Raw genomic sequence first — 21,352 nt, forward strand, 5'->3', positions numbered from 1 at the left:
TGCACTCCAGTCTGGGCGACAGAGTGAGACTTTAATTTAATTGAGAAATAACTAGGGCTGTTGAATATTCTTAAATGTTTCTAATGTGTTTAAGAAATCTAGATAACTGGCTGTTATTTTTTAAGTAGATTTAAGTTAGAAAATTAAAGTTTGGAAATTTTAAAATAATGGAAAAAAAGTGTCATCTTTAATGAATTTTCAAAATGAGCAACATAATAAACATACGTGACTTCAAAAACCCATATATCTCTGTTCACAGATGATTCATCTAATCATCAGTAATCAGTGAAGCAGAATTTCTGCCTCTGCTCAAGGAGTAGTGCTTACTTTTTTAAGTTAACTATCTTGACCTTTATCTCTGCATTTGACTTTTTTTTCCTTATCAGTAGCATTTAAAATAATAACTGTAAACCAGGCACTGTGGCTCAAGCCTGTAATCCCGGCACTTTGGGAAGCAGAGACGAGAGGATTGCCTGAGCTCAGGGGTTCCAGACCAGCCTGAGCAACATGGTGAGACCTCATCTCTACAATTAAAAAAAAAAATATTAGCCGGGTGTGGTGGCACATGCCTGTGGTTCCAGCTACTTGGAAGACTGAAGGATCTCCTGAGCCCAGCAAGTTGAGGATGCGGTGGCTGTGAGCATGCCACTGCACTCCAGCCTGGGCAGCAGAGTGAGACTCCAACTCAAAAAAATAAAAAATAAAAATAAAGTAATATAAGTTAATAGCTGACTCCTCCCTCATGTTAAAAAAAAAATGCAGATGGACCTCTTTTTCCATAAAGATGAATGGCAGTTTTCATCTACTGTGGGCAAAAACTTTTAAGATTAATAATGAAAGGGATTGCAAATACTCTTTAGAGGAGAAAAGTATATATCAGTATTAGTTATTAATGACTAGCTTTGTGAAATTACTGTAGAATGGATCTAAGTGATGCAGTTGAGAGTCAGTTTAAGTCATACTGAAATGTTTCAACAGCATTTGTAGTATAAATTAGTAGTATAACATCTGCAAGTTAACCTCTTCTCAATACAGTGGCCACAATCTTTCTAGCATAGGATTTAAATAAGCTTCCAAACAAGAGTATATGGAGGTTTGGAGAAGGAACACAGAAAACTACCAACATTTGCTAAATAAAGGAGCAATTAAGCTGTGAAAAAAAGAATGTGGAAGGAATTAGAAATAAGTTATCTAGGCCGGGCATGGTGGCTCACACCTGTAATCTTAGCATTTGGGAGACTGAAGTGGGAGCATTGCTTGAGCATAGGTGTTCGAGACCAGTGTGGGCAACATAATGAGACCTTGCTCCATATAAAAGTAAAATAATTTACCTGGGAGGCTGAGGCAGAAAGATTGCCTGAGCCCAGGAGGTCAGAGCTGCAGTGAGCTGTGATTGTGCCACTGTACTCTAGACTAGGTGACAGAATGAGACTGACTCAAAAAAAAAAAAAAAGAAAGAAAGAAAAGAAAGAAGTAGTCTAGACAAAATAGTTAAAGAATGTCTTTTATGACCTTCAAGCAAATAAGTAGGTATTTCATGACAATTTACTAGTGATTTTCCCTTTCCATTAAGAATGGAAGAGACCGAAAACAGTGGCTCAAGCCTGTAATCCCAACACTTTGGGAGGCTGAGGTAAGAGGATTGCCTGAGTCCAGGGGCTCGGGACCAGCCCGGGCAATTTGACGAGACCTCATCTCTACAACAAATCAAAAACTAGCCAGGCATGGTGGTGTGTGCCTGTAGTTCCAGTTAGTTGGAAGGCTGAGGTGGAAGGATCACCTGAGCTCAGTAGGTTGAGGCTGTGGTGACCATGAGCGTGCCACTGCACTGCAGCCTTGGTGACAGAGTGAGAGTCCAACTCAAAAAAAAAAATAGAATACGCTTAGAAAATATGTTTGGATTATGGTTGATTTGGGAGAGCCATATTAACTTCTTGGTTATTCAAGTTGGTATGCACCAAGATAGTGGATATCTCGGCTGTGGAACAGGCTTCATAGTAAACTATTACAAGTATAACAGCCATTCATTTCTCTGCTTTTGCTGGCAGACAGGGTTTATAGACAAGTTCTTGTTCACATCGCTAATTCCATAATGTCTGATATATTTGTTTATATCACTATTGGAACACTACTATTGAAAACAATTCTAGTTTCACTCCTTGTCTGATTTTGTTTTTGTTTGTAATGCAATATGATACATTATTTTTGCTTTTTTGTTGATTTGCCATCTGCTTTGAGCTTTAAATGAATTGAAGCTTTGCTGGAGCTATATTGCATATGTGCTTTGTGTTTTTATGCCATCCAATTGTTGTCAGTTTTAATGATCTCTGTTTCCTTTGTCTCATGGTCAGTTAATGGAACTCCCAGCAGCCAACTTTCTACTCCTAAATCTACGAAATCCTCCAGTTCATCTCCAACTAGCCCAGGAAGTTTCAGAGGATTAAAGGTATGAAATGGAAACGGATTATGTGATTTTGTTATTTTGAGTTTCATAATTTAGCAGTTTATTTTGTTTAGGGACTTGGGTATAGGAACAAATTAAAAAGGAAAAAGTTTAGGATTTGGAACCTAGCAGGCTTGGCTTTGAATCCCGAGTTCTGTTGTAATTTTGTCCAGCTTATATAACTCCTCTGAACTGAAGTTCAGAGTTTCTCATCTCTAAAATGGGAGTGCAGGGTTGCAGTTAGGGTTGGACATAATGTGGCAAAGTACAATAAATAGTAGTTTTACAATTGTTATCCAAATGATCTGCAGTGGTAAAGTCTTGGAGAATCCCATGATTCCTTTAAAAAAAAATCTTACTGAATCAAGACTTTAATGTTGCTAACATAATTTGACTTTGATAAAATCTAAAATGGAATGAAATACTAGTATAATGCTTATGCTCATAAGTGATAATGTAAGAAAAAGAAAAACATGTTCAGTTTTGGTGAGAAACTTAGAGGTTATCAACTATGATGTTCTAAAATTATAAACAGTAGCAACATGATTGCCAGTTGCTGTAATAGGCAGCTATCCTAGAATAGAGAGAAGAATGATGAACAAAATCAAATTTGCAAAATTTTGACAAGTTTTATTTGGTTTAGTAGCTCCCAATAATTTAAACTTATAAGAGAAAGTTTGCCTGGTAAAATAGCAATAAATAATTGGAGCTAAAGATTCAATGTTTTCTTTGTAGAAACAGATTGTCTATGTAGTAATGTATCCTGAGAATACTGCAGTATACACTGTACCAGGTACATACATACATAAATTAATGTGTTTGATTGACATCAGACATATCATCATTAGAAATGCATTCTCCAAGCCTCCTGGTGCTTACCACAGGCTGTGTTCTTATACTGACTATATCGAAAAAGGAGTCAGAGTATCTATCCTATATACACCTCAGTCCCGGCCCTATGCCTGGTTTGTATTGTGAATGGGGGGACATGGTTAAAAAAAAAAAAAAAAGAAAAGAAATGCCTTCTCCAAAGTTGGTTGCCTAAACTCCAAGGAGAATCCAAAAGCTTTTCTTTGCTGTAAGAATACTGGAGAATATTTTAAGTTAGGAAATGGAATGGTCAGAGCACACACCCTTACATGAGCAAGGAATGGGAACCTGCCAAGCCTGGCATCCTGACACTTTCATAGCAGTGTGTGAAGTATGCTGGTTCCCTCACTTCTCAGGGTCCCATTCTCTACCAAAAGTCAGGTTCACGTGTTCTGCCCTGAAATGTGTGTACCTCAGATTGAACTTGCATAACTGTCGTCTAGATGTCTGAGAAAAAAAAAAAAGTTCTGCCGGGTAAAGGACAGATTGTTTTTGTGTCTGTTTGCTTATGTACCTTGGCAGAATTTGGATCGAGACTGGTAGGAAGTTTGGAAGTAGGAAGCACGTAGTTCTCACCTACCTCTAATTACTGGAAACTCATTATAATTATAACAACAACAGAAAAACTGACCAGGCGCGGTGGCTTATGCCTGTAATCCAAGCACTTTGGGAGGTGGAGGCGAGAGGATTGCCTGAGCCCAGGGTTCGAGACCAGCCCGGGCAACTTGGCATGACTTCGTCTCTACAATAAATCAAAAAAATGGGCCTGGTGGCGTGTGCCTGTAGTTCCAGCTACTTGGAAGGCTGAGGCAGAAGGATCACCTGAGTCCAGCAGGTCGTGGCTGCGGTGGCCATGAGTGTGCCACTGCACTCCACCCTGGGTGACAGAGTGAGACTCCAACTCAAAAACAAACAAACAAAAAAAGTCACTTTTCTGAAGTACTAAGTTGGCTTAGGTCATTTCATTAATGTGATTTCAATAGAATTCTTAATGATCAATTCCAATAAAATTATATAAATTTAAAAATTACTAATCTAATTATTTTAAGATTTCTTTCCTAACTTAATTTTCCCAGAGTAGATTGGAAGTATGAGGTCTGACAATTAGGTTCGTGAACCAGCACAGAAAAAGTGCTATGTACCTCACTGCTGAATATCATTAGAGTCACCTTTGAGCTACTCCCCCGGGAAGCTATGTACTGACACCAGTGCCTAGTCCACCCGTCAAAGCAATTTCGAAACTCTTTCTGGAATGGTCATTAGAGCCGTCATCATTTGTTGGGATCTGACAATTAAGTTCATGAACTTGCCACCATGCACTTACGTTGGCAGCACTGTACAAATAACTGTATTGGAACACCCTCTCAATTCACCTGATCTGGCCCCCGATGACCTTTTTCTTTACTCAAAGATAAAGGAAATATTGAAAGGAAGACATTTGATGACATTCAAAACATCAAGGGTACTATGACATTGGCTCTGATGGCCATTCCAGAAAAAGAGTCCCAAAATTGCTTAGATGGGTGGACTAGACACTGGCATTGGTGCATAGCTTCCCAAGGGGAGTAGTTCAAAAGTAATCATAGTGATATTCAGCAATGAGGTATGTAGCACTTTTTCTAGGATGAGCTCGTGAACGCAATTGTTGGATCCTATATATTGTTATTAATCTGAGTAACTTTCAAGAGAACTGAAATAAAAATAATTCAGGTTGATTCACCTCTTTTTCAGTTTCAGTTGTTTCATCATTTGTTAAAGCAAAGGAAGTGGTTCTTAGTGCTAGTTAATTGTTGACCTGGGGTAAAACTAACATAAGCTTCCTCTCCCCTAGGTCATTGCCCCGGGGCAGGGCTGGGATTCTTGATCTTGGGGCCTAATGTAGGTGTTGGGTGGGGTACCTTAGTGCCTCTTACTCTAGTTCTTGGTCACCTTCCCCCCAACTACCTTTTTTTGTCCCCCCATCTTTTAAGTTGGAATCTCACTCTGTCTCCCAGGCTGGAATGCAGTGGCATGATCATGGCTCACCATAGCCTTGACCTTCAGGGCTCAGGTGATCATCCGTCTGCCTCAGCCTCCCAAGTAACTGCCACCATACCCAGTTCATTTTTGTCTGTTTGTTTGTTTGTTTGTAGAGTTGAGGTCTCCCAATATTGCTCAGGCTGGTCTTGAACTCTTGGGCCGGGATTATAGGTGTAAGCCACCACACTTTCCTTTATTTTTAATACTCATTGGTAATCTGGACTCCTGTCTTTCTTCCTAGTCCATCTTCAACTCCTATGTCTTAGGTTGTCCTTTTCTATTGTTGCCACCAGGTCAGTTGGTGCTGCTTATTAGCAACTGTGACTGAAGCTTTAGGGCTGGACAGCTAACCATTTCAAGAAAATAACATGTTAATGTTCCATGCACATACCTGCTTCACACATGCACACGTACTCGCACAAGATTGCTCACTTTTGTGGGATGCAGATTCATGGAATTTTTAAAACATGACAATAGATTGTATTATTGCTGAGACGTTAGGTAAAATTATTCCTACTATGGTGAGTGTAATTTAGTATAGTGATCCCAGCATTTAGCACACAGTAAGTGCTCAAGGATTGTTTATTGATGACAAAAGAGTTGAAGAGAGCTGGGTGTGGTGGCTCATACCAGTACTCCCAGCACTTTGGGAAGTAGAGGGGAGAAGATTGCCTAAGTCCACAGGAGCGAAACCAGCCTGGGCAAAATGACAAGACTTTGTCTCTACAATAAATCAAAAAGTTAGGCATGGTGGCTCACACCTGTAGTTCTGGCTACTTGGAAGGCTGAGACAGAAGGATCGCCTGAGCCCAGAGGTCGAGGCTGCTGTGCCCCTAAGCATGCCATTGCACTCCAGCCTGGGCAACAGAGTAAGACTCTGACTCAAAACAAAACAAAAGAGATGAAGACAAATCATCTGTTGATTTAGTGAAGCATTGATTTTACTGGTCAAGATGGAAGATGAGGATTATAAGTAAGATAATGAGTAGTGGTCTTCCGTGACCTCCATCTCCTTCTTCAGAATGTATGGGGCCTGTGGGCTTGGCTAGCAGCTGTGATATCTTCTCTGGGTTTTCTCTTTTTCATTTGTAAAATAAGGACGTTTGATTTTTTAAATGACTGCTAAAATGCTAGGAATATAGTTATTTTAAATTATAAAAAAATCTACCCAAGAAGATGGGGAGTCTGTTTTTCATTCTTTCACTTTAAAGCTGATATAGAACCACCAAATTTTATATTAAATATTGGTGGTTGAATCTTAAATTTAGATGACATAAAAAACAAAACAAAATATCAGTAGCTAAAATGAGTCTGTGCAACACAGATTCAGCTTCGAGGCCACAATGCCAACTGTCTCTAAAGATTGCCTGTTCTCATGGGTTGTGTCTTGTGGAAATTTAATCTCATTACAGTTTCCAAAATCTGCGATATATATTGTCATTGGGATGAAAACCTGCTTTTTAAATAATACAACTTAGCCAATTTTCTTTACTATACCAAATACCCCAATTTTGATGTCAGTGTAAAGCATCACATTATTTTTTCTATTCAGTGACATTACAAATGGAGAATTACAGAAAATTACCATGTGTTGGCGCTGGGCTTTCCCCTTCCCCTTCATTTAGAATAGCTTATTAAGAGCAGTTAAGAGGGAATGTCTGACAGTGGAGCAGTGTTTTTCATGGAAGGAACTCTTTACCACTATTTATCCTAGTTAAATGCTTTAATAGCCTTGGGGATAGATAGCCTTTTCCCCAAGAATTGGAGAATTGACAAAAGCAAGCAAACCAAGCCAAGACAGTATGTGCAGGAGTTGACGCTCACACCTCTCTGTCTGCCAGGACACCACTCTTGGCATTGGTGGCTTTCGGGTTTTACTCATTAGGGGATTAAGCAAGGTTGAGTAAAGGGTAATCAGCATTTCATGTTCTGTCACAGTTTTCTCCACTTTGTGCCTATTTCTGGGAGTTATTTTTATATTTTGGTGGGGACATTGAAAGATCCGAAAATGAAAATAAGGGTATATGATGTTTTAATCTCTGATCACAGCTTGTTAGGGGCACTTTTGTTTGCTCTTTGAGAAAGATTGTGAAACAACCCCCTCTCCACAAAAAGTGCTCAGTTTTCTTAATATCCCTGTGAGGGAGACAACTCTGCTACATTCACATACAGCTATAAAAGATTATATTCTTGGCAGGGCTCAGTGGCTCATGCCTATAATCCTATCACTTTGAGAGGCCAAGGTGAGAGGATTGCCTGAGCCCATGGGTTTGAGACCAGCCTAGACAACTTGGGGAGACCTCATCTCTACAACAAATCAAAAAATTAACCAGGTGTGGTGGTGCACACCTGTAGTGCCAGCTACTTGGAAAGCTGAGGCAGAAAGATCTGGGCCCAGCAGGCCGAGGCTGCAGTAGCTGTGAGTGTGCCCCTGCACTGTAGCCTGGGTGATACAGAGTGAGTCTCTGACTCAAAAGAAAAAAAATTTTATTCTTGGAGGGGCTGGACTAAAGCCAATAGCAGAATCTAAGCTTTCTCCAAATTGTGAGTCATTTTTTGCAGATGAGAGTGTAAAAAAATAGGCTGGTGACCAAGTAATTGAGGTTCTTTAAACCTAAAACTGAAAAATGTTAGGACAACTGAGTGAGTTGTACGTTGGTTATACAGTTTTTGGTTTTGCCTAAGTGGTGTTAAAGAGAAAAATTATCCCTGAAACTTATTAAAGATGGTAAGGCAGACTTCATTCAAAGAGAGGGGACAGGGTCATGGCTATAGGCACAGGGACCACTGCAACAGGGTCTTGCAGTGAGGAAGACAGTTTGGACTCAACTCTGGCTCTTACAAGGACAAGTAGGGATTTATAACCCAGGAGCAGGGTGGAGGTCAGTGAATGTAAGATTACTAAGAGGAAACTTCCAGGTTAAGAAGTTTCTGGCTTAACTGTTGTGATAGGATTACCGCTGAAGGCAGGCGGGGTGATCTGATATCAAGGTCAGACACCAAGGGCACGGGGGATTTTCCCTAAACTGACTTAGCAAGATTTTTGCTCAAACTGGATTCTGCAAGGATAGGGAGAGGAGTCCAAAGTTGGGCCTACAAGCAGAGGATTCAGAGGAGCCTGATTAACATTTTGATCAGAAAAGAGTGTTTTTGTCAGTAGTTACCAAAAACTACAGAATGTGAAAACCAGAAGTAGTCTCAGATCTTTTAGATTAGTCTTCCTTTCACAGATGGAGAAACTGAGGCTTAGAGATGTGAAATGACTTGCTCAAGGTGCTAATGGCTAGTTGGGGCCTTTGACCATTGCAGGGTCTCTGTAACCTCTGGGATCTGACTTTCACCTATCTCTGGTGGGCTTGCTTCATTGATTCCAGCACAGGCACCCAGGAGGAAGCTTGTGTAACTGTGACAGAAAGGCTGTGTTGCTGAAGTCTTTTAGGAAGGGTAAGTGTAGGGGGATGGTTTCCTACTGAGTGCCTGGGTTTACATGTACACAAATGCTCTACATTAAAAAAAAAAAAAAAAAAAAGATTGCCCAGTGCAGTGGCGCAAGCCTGCAATTCCAGTACTCTGGGAAACTGAGGCGAGAGGATTGCCTGAGCCCAGCAGGTCAACGCTGTGAGCATGTCACTATACTCCAGCCTGAGTGACAGAGTGAGACTCTGACTAAAAAAAAAAAGGTCGAGAAGGGGGGAGGGAAGGGGTGGGAAAAAAGAGAAGAAATCCAGGGTTGTGGAAGAGGCTGGGTGAAGGGAATTAAAGATGGAGAAGAACACCTGGGAGACCTGGGGGAGGAAGAGCTTGCCAATAGGCAGCTAATGGGAACTCTTTGAAAGTGAAGTGGTCTATACTGTGCCCAGCATTTCTACCTAACTCTACAAAGCTATAGTAAAATGATAAATTTCACTGTAGGTTAGGATTATTGGTTTTCCTTGGAAGCCAGCAGTGGAGATGAGTATTGTCAAGGTTGGCATAGGTTGGAAACAGATAGTGTAGTCTAGGCCCAGCAAATGCATGGGTTACAGATATATGAGAGATGTAATATGGTAGATTTCAGATAGAAGCCACCTTGTGGGTATAATGGCAAAGGTGAGCAGAGCCCATGCTTATAAACCCCACCAGTCAAAAGGACACAGTGGGAAAGCAAGGCCAGTTTCTTTTCTTTTTTTGAGTTGGAGTCTCACTCTGTTACCCAGGCTAAAGGGTGGTGGCATGCTCCCAGCCACCTCAGCCTCGACCTGCAGCGCTCAGGTGATCCTTCCACCTCAGCTTTCCAAGTAGCTGGAACTACAGGCATGCACTACAAGGCCTGGCTAATTTTTTGATTTATTGTAGAGATGAGGTCTCACCAAGTTGCCCAGGCTGGTCTCGAACCTGTGGGCTCAGGCATTCCCCTCACCTTGCCCTCCACAGTGCTGGGATTATAGGTGTTAGCCACCATGCCCAGCCAAGGCCCGTCTCTTAAACAGATGACTGGAAACAACATGAACAGACCAAAAATTTATAGACTAAGGCTACTCAGCAGGTCCCTGTTAGGTTTCTTCCCTAGAACCTAGTTCCTAGGTATTAGAACTTGGCTTTGCTTCTTCTTCTTTTTTTAATTGATAAACAGTAGAAATTAATTTTTTATTTCAATAGCTTTGAAGGGTACAAATAGTTTTTGGTTATGTGCATGCATTATATAATGGCACAGCATACCCACCACCCTCACCTGTGCACATTGTACCCTATGAGTGATATTTCATCCCTCCACTCCTTCCTACCCTCCCCCTTTGGAGTCTCCAGTGTCCGTTACACCATTCTTTCTGCCTCTGCAGATCCTTAGTTTAGTTCCTACTTATAAGTGAGAAGATGTGGTGTTTGGTTTTCTGTTCCTGGGTTAGTTCACTTAGGGTGATGTTTTCCAATTCCATCCAAGCTGCAAAAATCATTATTTTATTCTTTTTTATCACTGGATAATAATTCATGTGTGTGTGTGTGTGTGTGTGTGTGTGTGTGTGTGTGTGTAATATCTATACATCTATACATTTTTATTAACCACTGATCACTTGATGGGCATTTAGATTGATTCCACATCTATATGTTGTGCTGTGATAAACATCCAGGTGAAGGTGTCTTTTTTGAATAATGTCTTCTATTCCTTTGGGTAGATACATACTAGTGGGATTGCTGAATCAATGGTAAATCTACTTTTGGTTCTTTGGAAATCTCCATGCTGACTTCCACAAAGGTTGTACTAATTTGCACTCCCACCAATGGTGTAGAAGCGTAGAACTTGAATTCGCTTTTGTTTGGATTTAGGAAATCTAGTTTTCCTGAAGGGCAAGGCCACTCATGGTGATAGTTACCTAGGATGGAGGTATTTCTGAAGGCCAAACACAGCCTCTCTTACCTCAGTGGCATCAGACTGCCTCCCACAGTCAGAAACATGGGGAGCCCAGAGGCCTCTGCTGTAAGGCCAATTCATGCCAACTTGTACTGTGCCTGTGTTATGAGATTGCATAGTTGCTCAGGACTCTTGTTTATTTTTCTTTTGTCTTCCTTTAATTCTTAAAGTTTTTTTCTGATTATTCAAATCTGATCTAGGTAAACTAAGGGGAACCAGGACAAACATCCTTGCTCCATTTAGACCAAAGTATTAAGGTGAAAACAGTGCCCCCTAGTGTGCAACTCCACAGAACACTTCCAAGAAGAATGAACCCCAGGCTGCCTCCAGGGTCTGCTGCTTCCCCCATCTGGAAACAGACACTGACTTGTATAGTGATTAAAAGCATGTGAAGTCAGAGTGTCTGGGATTGAGCTTAATGTAGCCACTCATAAACTATGTGACCTTGGGCAAGTCACATCATCCTTAATCCTTGTCTGTGAAAAGGAGCTTAATTGGCCCTATTGCATGGGGTTGGCTTTAATTGAGTGAATATAGAGAAAGCACTTATTAGATAGAATAATAATCTTGTTTTTCTTGCTGTAAATCTTGGGGGTTTAAGGTTCAGTTTTCACATGAAGGAAGTTTTTCGTTTACAAAAATACTAGCATGCAATATTGTACAAGAAGGCAAGAGAAATTGAGATACTCCAGATTTTATGATCTTCTCTGCTTTTCTATTACTGACCTACCCTCCCAACTCTATCCTTCATTTTTCTCCACTTTTCTGCCCTTTTCAAATATTCCAATACTATCAGTAATCTGTAAATGACTCTTATAGGAACAAGTTATTCCAAACTTAGCAACTTAAAATAACAATAAAAATTTATTTTTGCTACTGAAATGCCAGGGGTTTGGTTGGGATCCTATTGCTCTCTTCACAGAAAGCCAATCACTGAAACAAGTCTTTCCAGAGAAGAAGCCTTCCTAGTTGAGTGATATCAGTCAAAGAGAATAGGAAATCCCTTCTCAAATTGTTTTCCCCATCCCATTGAAGTCAAGGGTTTATCCTGGGATGCCAAAAAATGTATACACATTTTTAAAAGATGTTATCTATGTATTACTTATAGTTCACTATGATCAGAAGTGTCTGGATGCTGATGGTAACCACTTTGAGCACCTCTTGTAATTGCAGAAGTCAAACATTACTTGTATTCATCTTTTGTTATCAGTATATATTGAGTATTACAATTTAATACAGTTTTTCCATGTGTATATGTTTTTTGGCACCCTCTGTATCGTGGGTCAGGAATATAGAAAACAGGAATTAAAGAGGGATAAGGAAGAGAAGTTGGTAAACAGGAATTAGGGAGGGATCTGGGATCTGTATGGATGTGGTGATCTGGTAAATTTCAGTTTCTTGATACTATAGGTCTGAGGGTCACTTTCTTAAGAAAGGAACTCAGATAAGACAAAAAAATTTTCAAACTTTAAGGCCAGGAAGGTCAATTTCTATGTTTATTCAAAGCCAAGCCAAACAAAACAAAAAAGCAGCAACAGTAACCACTAGTTCTATGGGGAAGCTGGGTCTGTTTCATTTTCTCTCATATTACTTGTGGGTCAGAAATTCAGGAGCAGCTTAATTAGGTGGTTCTTGTTCAAGAACTTTCATGAGGTTGTAGTCAAGAGGTATACCTGAAGTCTTGACTGGGAATGGAGGATCGACTTCCAAGATGACTCATTCTCTTGTTGGTAGATTGGTGCTGGCTGTTAGTAGGTGGCCTTGGTCACTTGCTGTGCAGACCTCTCCATAAGTTGTCTTGAGTGCCCTCAGAACATGGCAGCTGGCTTTCCCCAGAAGCAAGAGATTGGAAAAAGAAGAGAGTGCCACACAAAAGCCTTCCTTTCTGTGACCTAACCTTGGAAACTAGGCTCCATGATTTCTGTCATATCTTAGCAGTCACATAAGCATGGAGATTTCACATTCAGCATGAGAATTCAATTCAGCATGGGAAGAGACTTCACAAGGGTGTGAAAACTAGGAGGCAAGGCTCATGAGGACCATTTTGGAGGCTGGCAACTACACTAGCCTTTTCTCCATTTTTATTTCTTTATCAGCCACCCAAAATGTCTGCTCTGTGCTCCCTTTTCTCCCTCATCATATCCTCCTCACACTTCCTGTCCACTCTCCTTTTGGAGGGCTGTCAGAGTCTCTTTTCATCAATTTTATTGCTTTGTTCCCCTTCCAGTCCTTTTGTTCTCCAGAATGATCACTCCCTGTTCATTCTTTTTTCTCCTCTTCAAATCCTAGAATTCCACCTCCACTGATATTGTTTGCTTCTCTTAATCCCCATCTTCCTGATTCTCCATTTTCTCCTTGACCTCAGCCTGTGATCTGTTTCCTCTGCCCAATCTCCTCAGAGTCCTTTCGATCTAGCTGATAATTTTCCCTGCAGGAATATTTACTATGCTTAAATCACAGCATTTTCTTTGGGACAGATAGGCAATAAAGAGTAGTAAATGTGTCATCAGCTGCCAGATGGATGAAGAAAGTATTTCCCTGAACTTTAATTCATCATCCATGTCCCAATTTAAGACGTTTAAAGCAGTAGTAACTTAAGGCTCCAGAGTCATGGGCACATCTGTGGACACCGAGGGATAAAATGTCTCATGTTTTGATGCTGAAGCGTATGCCTGGAGGCTGTCTGCTCTGAGCATTCTTGTCAGTTGAAAGAAGGAAGAAAAAAGTACACTTGGAACATTATCCAACATCTTGAGATTATAAACTGTCTGATGTGCTGATATTTTATCTGATGATGTCTCCTGGGTCTGCTGGTGGTGAAAGATTTTCCAGATTTGTGAAGTGTGATGAAAGGGCTAGTAGTATCTCATCCTGATTGGCAGAGCTAAAATGTAACTCTTTGACCTTCTGAACTTGAACACTTCTTTTCGAAGCTGTGAAATGTAAATCCACGGTAGCTGCTGACCTTAGACATTTTCGGCTTTCCCTGGAGCTCTGGCTTTTCTTTTGTAATTAAAACTAGTTCATAACCTTCAATACTAAGAGACTGACCACTCTTCATTACCCCAGAAACACCGAATGGTGGCTTCATCTTTGATTTTGTTGAACAGAAACAAAAACTAAAAGAGGAACTCAGCAGTTTTGGAGACTTCAACGCCCTAACAAAATAAATCAAAGCAATACATCTCAGACTCTAAAGGCAGTGAGTTGCACATTGTAGTTGCTCAGTAAATGTAGTTCCTTGGAGAGTAGATTGCTCATCTGGGCTCAAGCCCATCTTTGTGCACTTTGTGTGAGAGTTTGCCAAGCAAATCAGTGTATGAGTAGGACCAATAGTAAGAACTTTATTTGCATATAAGCAACACATGTATTAATCTTAAATGCCCCCTTATTCATGAAGGAGGGTTATTAGAAACTCTTCTTGGCAGTACATTAGAGATAACTGGGTTCCTCGAAGACTTAGAGGTTGTTCTGGCCAATTGTAGTAGCCTCCATAGTTGTAACTGCAGAGTCAAGCACCTCTTCACCACCCTGGCACCGCAGAAATCAGTGAAAGCTTACAGACAGTTTTAGCAAGTAGGCCTCGTCATACCACCTGTCTGTTGTTCAAAATCCAACACCTTACTTGAAAAGCGTGTTCAGAGGGATGTGATGAGGTTCTACATTGGTTTTGACAGGTGATGTTGTCAACTGAGGTGGTGGCTGTGTTCAGAACAGAAAGGCACAAATCATTAGTGTCCACACAGCCTCTCTGATAGACAGTCAAACTGGATGCTCTTTTAAACTGTATCCATGTACAGGGAGTGGATTCTGTTCACCCCTCTTAACCAACTAGAAATCTCAAGTTCCACTAATTTTTCCAAATGAAACCAAGTCTAAGGTATGGCTACAGGTAAGAATACATCTTGTGCTACCAACCTCTAGGTGCTGTTTCACATTGTGTTCATATCTTGTTACTCATACTGGACTATCTCAGAGTATTTCAAATGATCAGAAATTCAATGTAAGAGTAATAAAGCTTTCTGTTCTTTTTTTTTTTTTTTTTTTGAGTTGGAGTCTCACTCTGTCGCCCAGACTGGAGTGTAGTGGCCGCTCCCAGCCACCGCAGCCTCGACCTGCTGTGCTCCGGCGATCCTTCCGCCTCAGCCTTCCAAGTAGCCAGAATTACAGGCATGCGCTGCCACGCCTGGCTGATTTTTTGATTTATTGTAGAGTTGAGGTCTCGCTGCCCAGCCGGGTCTCGAACCTGCGGGCTCAGCCTCCCAAAGGCGCGGAATTACAGGCTGAGCCACCGAGCCTGGCTACTTTCTGTCCTTAAATTCAGCGTTTGTAGTAACTTATACCGACTTTCCTTCTAGTTAATGGAAATAATGTTTTTTATTTTTATTTTTTGAGTTGGAGTCTCCCTCTGTCACCCAGGCTGGAGTGCAGTGGTATGCTCATGACCACCACAGCCTCAGCCTGCTGGGCTGGGGCAGTCCTTCTGCTTCAGCCTTCCAAGTAACTGGAACTACAGGCATGCACCACCATGCCTGGCTAATTTTTTTGATTTATTGTAAAGGTAAGGTCTCGCCATATTACCCAGGCTGGTCTCAAACCTGTGGGCTCAGGCAATCCTCTTGCCTCCACCTCCCAAAGTGCTAGGATTACAGGCGTGAGCCACTGTGCCTGACCTGGAAATGATGTTTTTAATGTTTAAAAAACTCATGAAAATGACAATGAAGCAAATCTATTTACAAACACTATCTAGTATGCTTTAAAAAAATAAAAAATATTATTTTTCAGTAGTCATCTTTTTAAAGAAAATATCTTTCTTGAAATACGTGAGGAAAGGCTATGAATTTTTTTGTCAATTTGCATATCATGTGCCTCAATTATACGTGAGGAAAGGCTATGAATTTTTTTGTCAATTTGCATATCATGTGCCTAAATTATAGGAATGATACTGTAGTTATATGGTCTGAAAACACATTCCAAACATGCCACAATGTATATTTAGATCAGTGAGTCTGGAATTGGGTGACGACCCTTGGTTAGTTTAATAGCCTCGCAGGACTTCTCTCATGATCTTAGAGAATGGGACAGTGTGAGACTAGCCGAAAGCTCTTGGGCTCTAGAATCAGACCCAGGTTTAGAGTCTGATTCTGCATTTGCTGTGGTGGTCGGGCCGGTCACATAACCTCTCTAAGCTTTGGTTTTTTTCACAGGCCAATGGAGAGGATGATAATTCCTAACTTCGTCAGTACTCACTTGGCACAAAGCAGGAGGCAGCAAACCATATGAGTGTCTTTCCTTTTCTCACGAAGACAGTGTTGTCCTTTGGATATAGATGACTTGCAGTGATTAGGGTACTGCATGAGTGGCAGAGTGAACTTAAACAGATTTTGCTGAACAATTAATCACAATCACTGTCAGAAACTTCCTCCACAGATGTCAACTTTGGCTATACATTGGATCATCTGTGGAGCTTTAAAAAATACTGATATCTGGGCACTACTTCCAGGGATCTTTTGATTAATTTGGGGTGTAACCTGCTATCAAATTTTTCAGGTCTTTGTAGGTGATTCTAATATGCAGGGAAGAGAACTGCTGCTTCCTGGAAGCAACTATACCTCGAAGGTTATTCTGTCCTAGAGTTTAATAGTATAAGGATTATGTTGGAGGAAAAGCTTTCCTAAGAAAGTTCTTGCAAACTGGGAGTTCGCCTGCTGGCCAAATGCAGTTCATCACCTGTTTTCCTAAATAGAATTTTATTGGAACACATTCATGTTCATTTATTTACATATGGTCTGTGACTGCTTTCATGCTACAACTGCACAGTTAAATAGTTGCACCAGAGACCATATGATCCACAAAGCCTAAAATATTACTTTTTTTCCTCCAAAAAAAGGGAAAATGTTTCTGACCCTTGCGGTAGCCGCTTAATACTTGAAATGGGATGCCATTTTCCAAAATACATGCAGTAAAGTTGAGTTGCTGTACTCAAAAATATCTCCTAGATTCTGTTCAAGTTCTTCCTCCTCTTGTAGAAATCAGAATGAAATGGTGTCTAACATTCTACTCAGAAGTCAATAATATGCCATAATGCAGTGAATAACTATTCTTGTTACTTGTTTTTTGACTTGCCTATTTCTGAACAAGATTTCACCTTTTTTTAGTGTAGTATTTAGCATTTCTCTTTACATTTTAAGTTCATAAAAATGGCCATAATCTGCTTACCAAAGAAATTTACTGTAGGTAAATTTCTGACATAACTTCCTGACTAAAGACATATTAATAGAAAGCTGGAATGTTACTCATCATCAGATGTACTTGATCAGTCATGAATCAGCCTTTTTAAAGGATGCTAGCAGCAGAGAGCAGTGAATAGCTTTTTCTGCTCTGTTTTCAAGTTGGTTTTTTTTTTTAAAGTTCTTAGCAGGAGAGGATTCTCGTGCTTTTCTCTTCCTTGCTTACTCATAAAATTGGAACCACTGCTGCCAGAGGAGTAGGTGGGTAGTGCGAGGACACCAGATCTTAGTGAACACACTCAGCAACATCTTCTAGGTCTTGGTCACCCTCCCTCTTTGACCAGTCAGGAGCTCATCAGGAAATCTTTCCCCTCTCCTTCCCACCCCTAAACATAATCCCATCCTTCTGAACCAGTTGGTAATTATGGACAGTGTCTTGAAAGAGCACAGATGCTGCCATTCATTATGCCTTATGGAGGGGGCCTCACCAGCACACAGCATCGAGGCGCTTTGTGCCATCTCCGCCTCACAGTTGCTGATGGAAGCCTGAATGCTCATTAGCATTTTAAGAGATTTTAGTAGAAATTGCTGTGTTTGACAATAGAAAGAGGAATGGGCTTAATCATGAATGCCATGTTTGATCTCTGGAGTACTAATTTAGTGTTTACTCTAGCAAGAGAGTAATTCTCTTACAAGGGACAGGGGAATACAAAAAAATGTGCAGAGGAAATGGTGAGAATGTTGTGAAGTCATGGCTTTAGCCCCTGCATTTTCATTACTCTTTGTCTGTTTGTCTCTCAGGGCACTGGAAATGCCTTGCCTTATACTGAACAATAGATGCTTTGCCTCTGCCAGTGATCTGTCCAGAGATCTGTCCAGAGATCTTGGTGAATACCCAGCTCTTCTTGTACCTCTGGAAAACCAGGCTTCATTACTAGGAAGCCAAATGAACTACCACTAGCTGAGTGACTTAAGCATACAAGTGCAGATTCGTGCCACAGCAAAATGGCTCCCTCTCACAACTCTGCGGTTTCATTTGTAACCATCAGCACCTGTCCCAGAACATCAAGGTTTCACTGCAGTGATTTAAGTACACATACCCCGCCACATAAGATTATCAGCTTCTGGGTGGGAATAGCTATGTGTCCTTATCGTCATAGCCCTTAAAACAATACAGGTTGTTGCTATCCATGTTACTGTGAGTGAGGACGGAGAAGGGAAAATTGTCTCTGTCTAATTATGTCACTGTTCAGCTGCACTGTAATAAAATTATCCCCTTTATTTTTTATGCTTCTTTTGTTCTCTTTGTGAAAGTTTTATTTTCAAATAAAGGAACATATTTGGATAAATAATTGGATAAGTCACTTCTGTTAATCCTATATGTTTTTGTTTTTTTAATGCTTAAGTCTTAACACTTAAAAAAAAAAATCAGTCAATCCGAGAGTTTTGAAAAATGTTCTGGCCATTATTATTTGCTAAGAAAGCTGCATTTCCTGATGATTCAGTGAAACCTTTGTCAGGGGTGCTTAAAAGTAGCCTTTTACTTGGCCCCGTGCAGTACTCTCTCTACTTCCAAGAGGTCCCCTCCTCCTTCCCAGGCTCAGGGCTTCAGCCCAGTTGCCACTGTAACCCAGTAGTCACTGGAGGAGCAGCTTCCAAGCACCTATTCTGTTTCCTGGTCTTTTTCCCTGCTCCTTGTCACCCGTGAATTCTAACATACACCAGGCTTGTAATTGCTAGGCCATACAGGGGATCAGGATACAGTGGGGGTGGGGGTTTAATCAAAATAAACATTGGGAAAGTTACAGTGGTTCACAGAACTTAACTAGAAAATACTCCAAAGAGTTACCCACATGAAATTGTGCCTGGAGGTAAAAATGCCTTCATCTTAGCCCCTTCTGAGACTTCCCTCCTAGTCAGTCCTTACATCAGACAGGACACATCAACTTGCACTAAACCAGCACTTACTCAGATGAGCTCAAGAAAGGGACTTGTAAGACTGCTACCTGCTTCCAGGACGAGCAGGCTTCAGGGAGAAAAGAGACAACAGAAGGTCTTAGGACCTCGAGAGTGGGTGTGGGGACCTGCACCTTGCTCAACTTCCTGAGGCTCTGAGAGTTGAAGAGAGATGGTTCCTGCCTAGTGACCATTTCTGACCTAGCTGGCTATGGCCTGAGCGTTTGGGGCTGTTTTGCGATTTAGACATGCAGGTCATCTGGTCACTGTCCACTGTCATTCTCAAGCTTTGACAATCCCCCTCCTATCCTAGAGGTTATCCTGGGAGCAACCTGTGTTCAGCAGGGATCTTTCTGGTTTTGTTTGTTTGTCTGAATCAGTATCTCATTCTGTCACTCGGGCTGTCACTCAGGTGATCCTTTTGCCTCAGTCTTCCAAGTAGCTGGAACCACTGGCTAATTTTTTGATTTATTGTAGGGACAAGGTCTCACCAAGTTGCCCAGGCTGGTCTCAAACCCCTGGACTCAGGCAATCACTCACCTCCGCCTCCCAAAGTGCCGGGATTATAGGTGTGAGCCACTGTGCCCGGCTTCTGTTTATTTTTTGAGATATAACTTTCCAGAAGAACTACATTCTGATTTTTATTCCATGAAGAGTTTGACTGATCCTAACTTAAAATTTGGTTATCTTATTATCTTGACTGACGATTTTCAGTCTAGGAATGCTTGGGTTAGAGTAGAGACAGACTTGGAATGACTTATTTAGCAGAAAGTCTCCCAAAGCCATTTTATATTTAATGATTCATAAACATTCTTAGTCACTCATTCCAAGGCACTGTGCTGGATGCTTTAAGGAAGGATCCTGATAAGCTAATATCGAGTTAGTGTTGTGTATCAGTGACTATACTAAGTGTGATTTTACAAGTATGAACTAATTTTTATTCTCTAGCAAATCTTTGAGTTGGGTACTGCTACCATCTCTATTTTCAGAGCAGAAAATTAAGACTTGGAAAACTTAAGTCACTTTTCAAAAAAAAAGAAACTGAATTAATGTAAGTTTAAAAGGCCTGAGAAAAAGTGATGGGGGAACACATTGGACTGGTGAGTACAGGAACAGATTGTGGCCTGAATGCCATGCTGAAGATTTGGGGACCTTTGAATCCCAGGTGCAATATCCCAGTTATCCTAAGGAAAAGTTTCTCTGGCAATAATGTGTAGGATGGGAGAGACTGAAAGTAACCAAGGAGCCTTCAACGAGGTGCCAAGTGAAGCCAAAGGACCAGAGGCAGGGTGGCGGCTGTGGGTAGCGAATGGAATAGAGAATGTTATGACTGTTCTTATAGGTGTCCCTGTCAGTCCCCTCACTAGACCTTGGTTTTATTTATTTTTTATTTATTTTTTTGAGTTGGAGTCTCACTCTGTCTCCCAGACTGGAGTGTGGTGGCTGTTCCCAGCCACCGCAGCCTCGACCTGCTGGGCTCCAGCAATCCTTCCGCCTCAGCCTTCCAAGTAGCTGGAACTACAGGCGCATGCTACCATGCCTGGCTGATTTTTTGATTTATTGTAGAGATGAGGTCTCGCCAAGTTGCCCAGGCAGGTCTCAAACCAGCGAGCTCAGGCAATCCACTCACCTCAGTCTCCCAAAGCACGGGATTACAGGCTGAGCCACCAAGCCCGGCTGACCTTGGTTTTAGATGTTCTGGCTTTTGGACACTCTTGCACAGAGTGCTGATGGTTCTGGAATTGCCTTCGATCTCAGTGGCCAAAATTAAAACGGGACAAAACAAAAAAAACTAAATTTTGAAAAATTTTCATTACTCATCAGTTATGTTTTGTTGTAAAGAAGTGAAATGAGGCTGGGTGTGGTGGCTCAAGCCTGTAATCCCAGCACTTTGGGAGGCCGAGGTGAGAGGATTGCCTGAACGTGGGGGTTCAAGACCAGCCTGGACAACTTGGCAAGACCTCATCTCTATAATAAATCAAAATTTTAGCCGGGTGTGATAGCATACACTTATAGTTCCGGCTACTTGGACGACTAAGGCAGAAGGATCACCTGAGCCCAGCGGGTTGATACTGGGGTGGCCATGAGTGTGCCCCTGCACTCTAACCTGGGTGACAGAGTGAGACTCTAACTAAAAAAAAATTGATTGCGCTCTTAGGAGCCTTGTGTTTAGCCTGGAACTGTTAGCATTATCTATAGTTCTAAGCTTCATTTTACCACTCATACATAATTTATTCAGCTGTGGTCATAGTCTCTTTTGATTCCTTTCATTGAAGTCAAAAGTAACCCAATTTCCAAAAAAAAGTAACACAATGTCAATTTTTCTCATTTCTAATCTGAATTGAAAATATCTAAGGAAGGAACGCATTAGTGTGGCTTGTATATAGGAAAGGTGGTGAGCTGAGAAGAAGGGGAATACTTCTTCTATGTCTTCATTATTACACTTTT

General features: G+C 41.1%; 1 protein-coding gene across 1 annotated transcript in view; it reads left to right on the forward strand.

Annotated features, from left to right (window-relative positions):
- DCLK2 (doublecortin like kinase 2) overlaps window positions 1-21,352 on the forward strand; it is a 178,879-nt gene that overhangs the window by 119,363 nt on the left and 38,164 nt on the right. The window contains exon 5 of the mRNA XM_021708076.1: window positions 2,352-2,446. Within this exon, the coding sequence (XP_021563751.1) occupies window positions 2,352-2,446 (95 nt within the window). The remainder of the gene's footprint in view (window positions 1-2,351; window positions 2,447-21,352) is intronic.

The sequence above is a fragment of the Carlito syrichta genome, unplaced genomic scaffold (assembly GCF_000164805.1).
Source record: "Carlito syrichta isolate Samal-C Ts95f unplaced genomic scaffold, Tarsius_syrichta-2.0.1 Scaffold130554, whole genome shotgun sequence".
NCBI classification, from domain to species: Eukaryota; Metazoa; Chordata; class Mammalia; order Primates; family Tarsiidae; genus Carlito; species Carlito syrichta.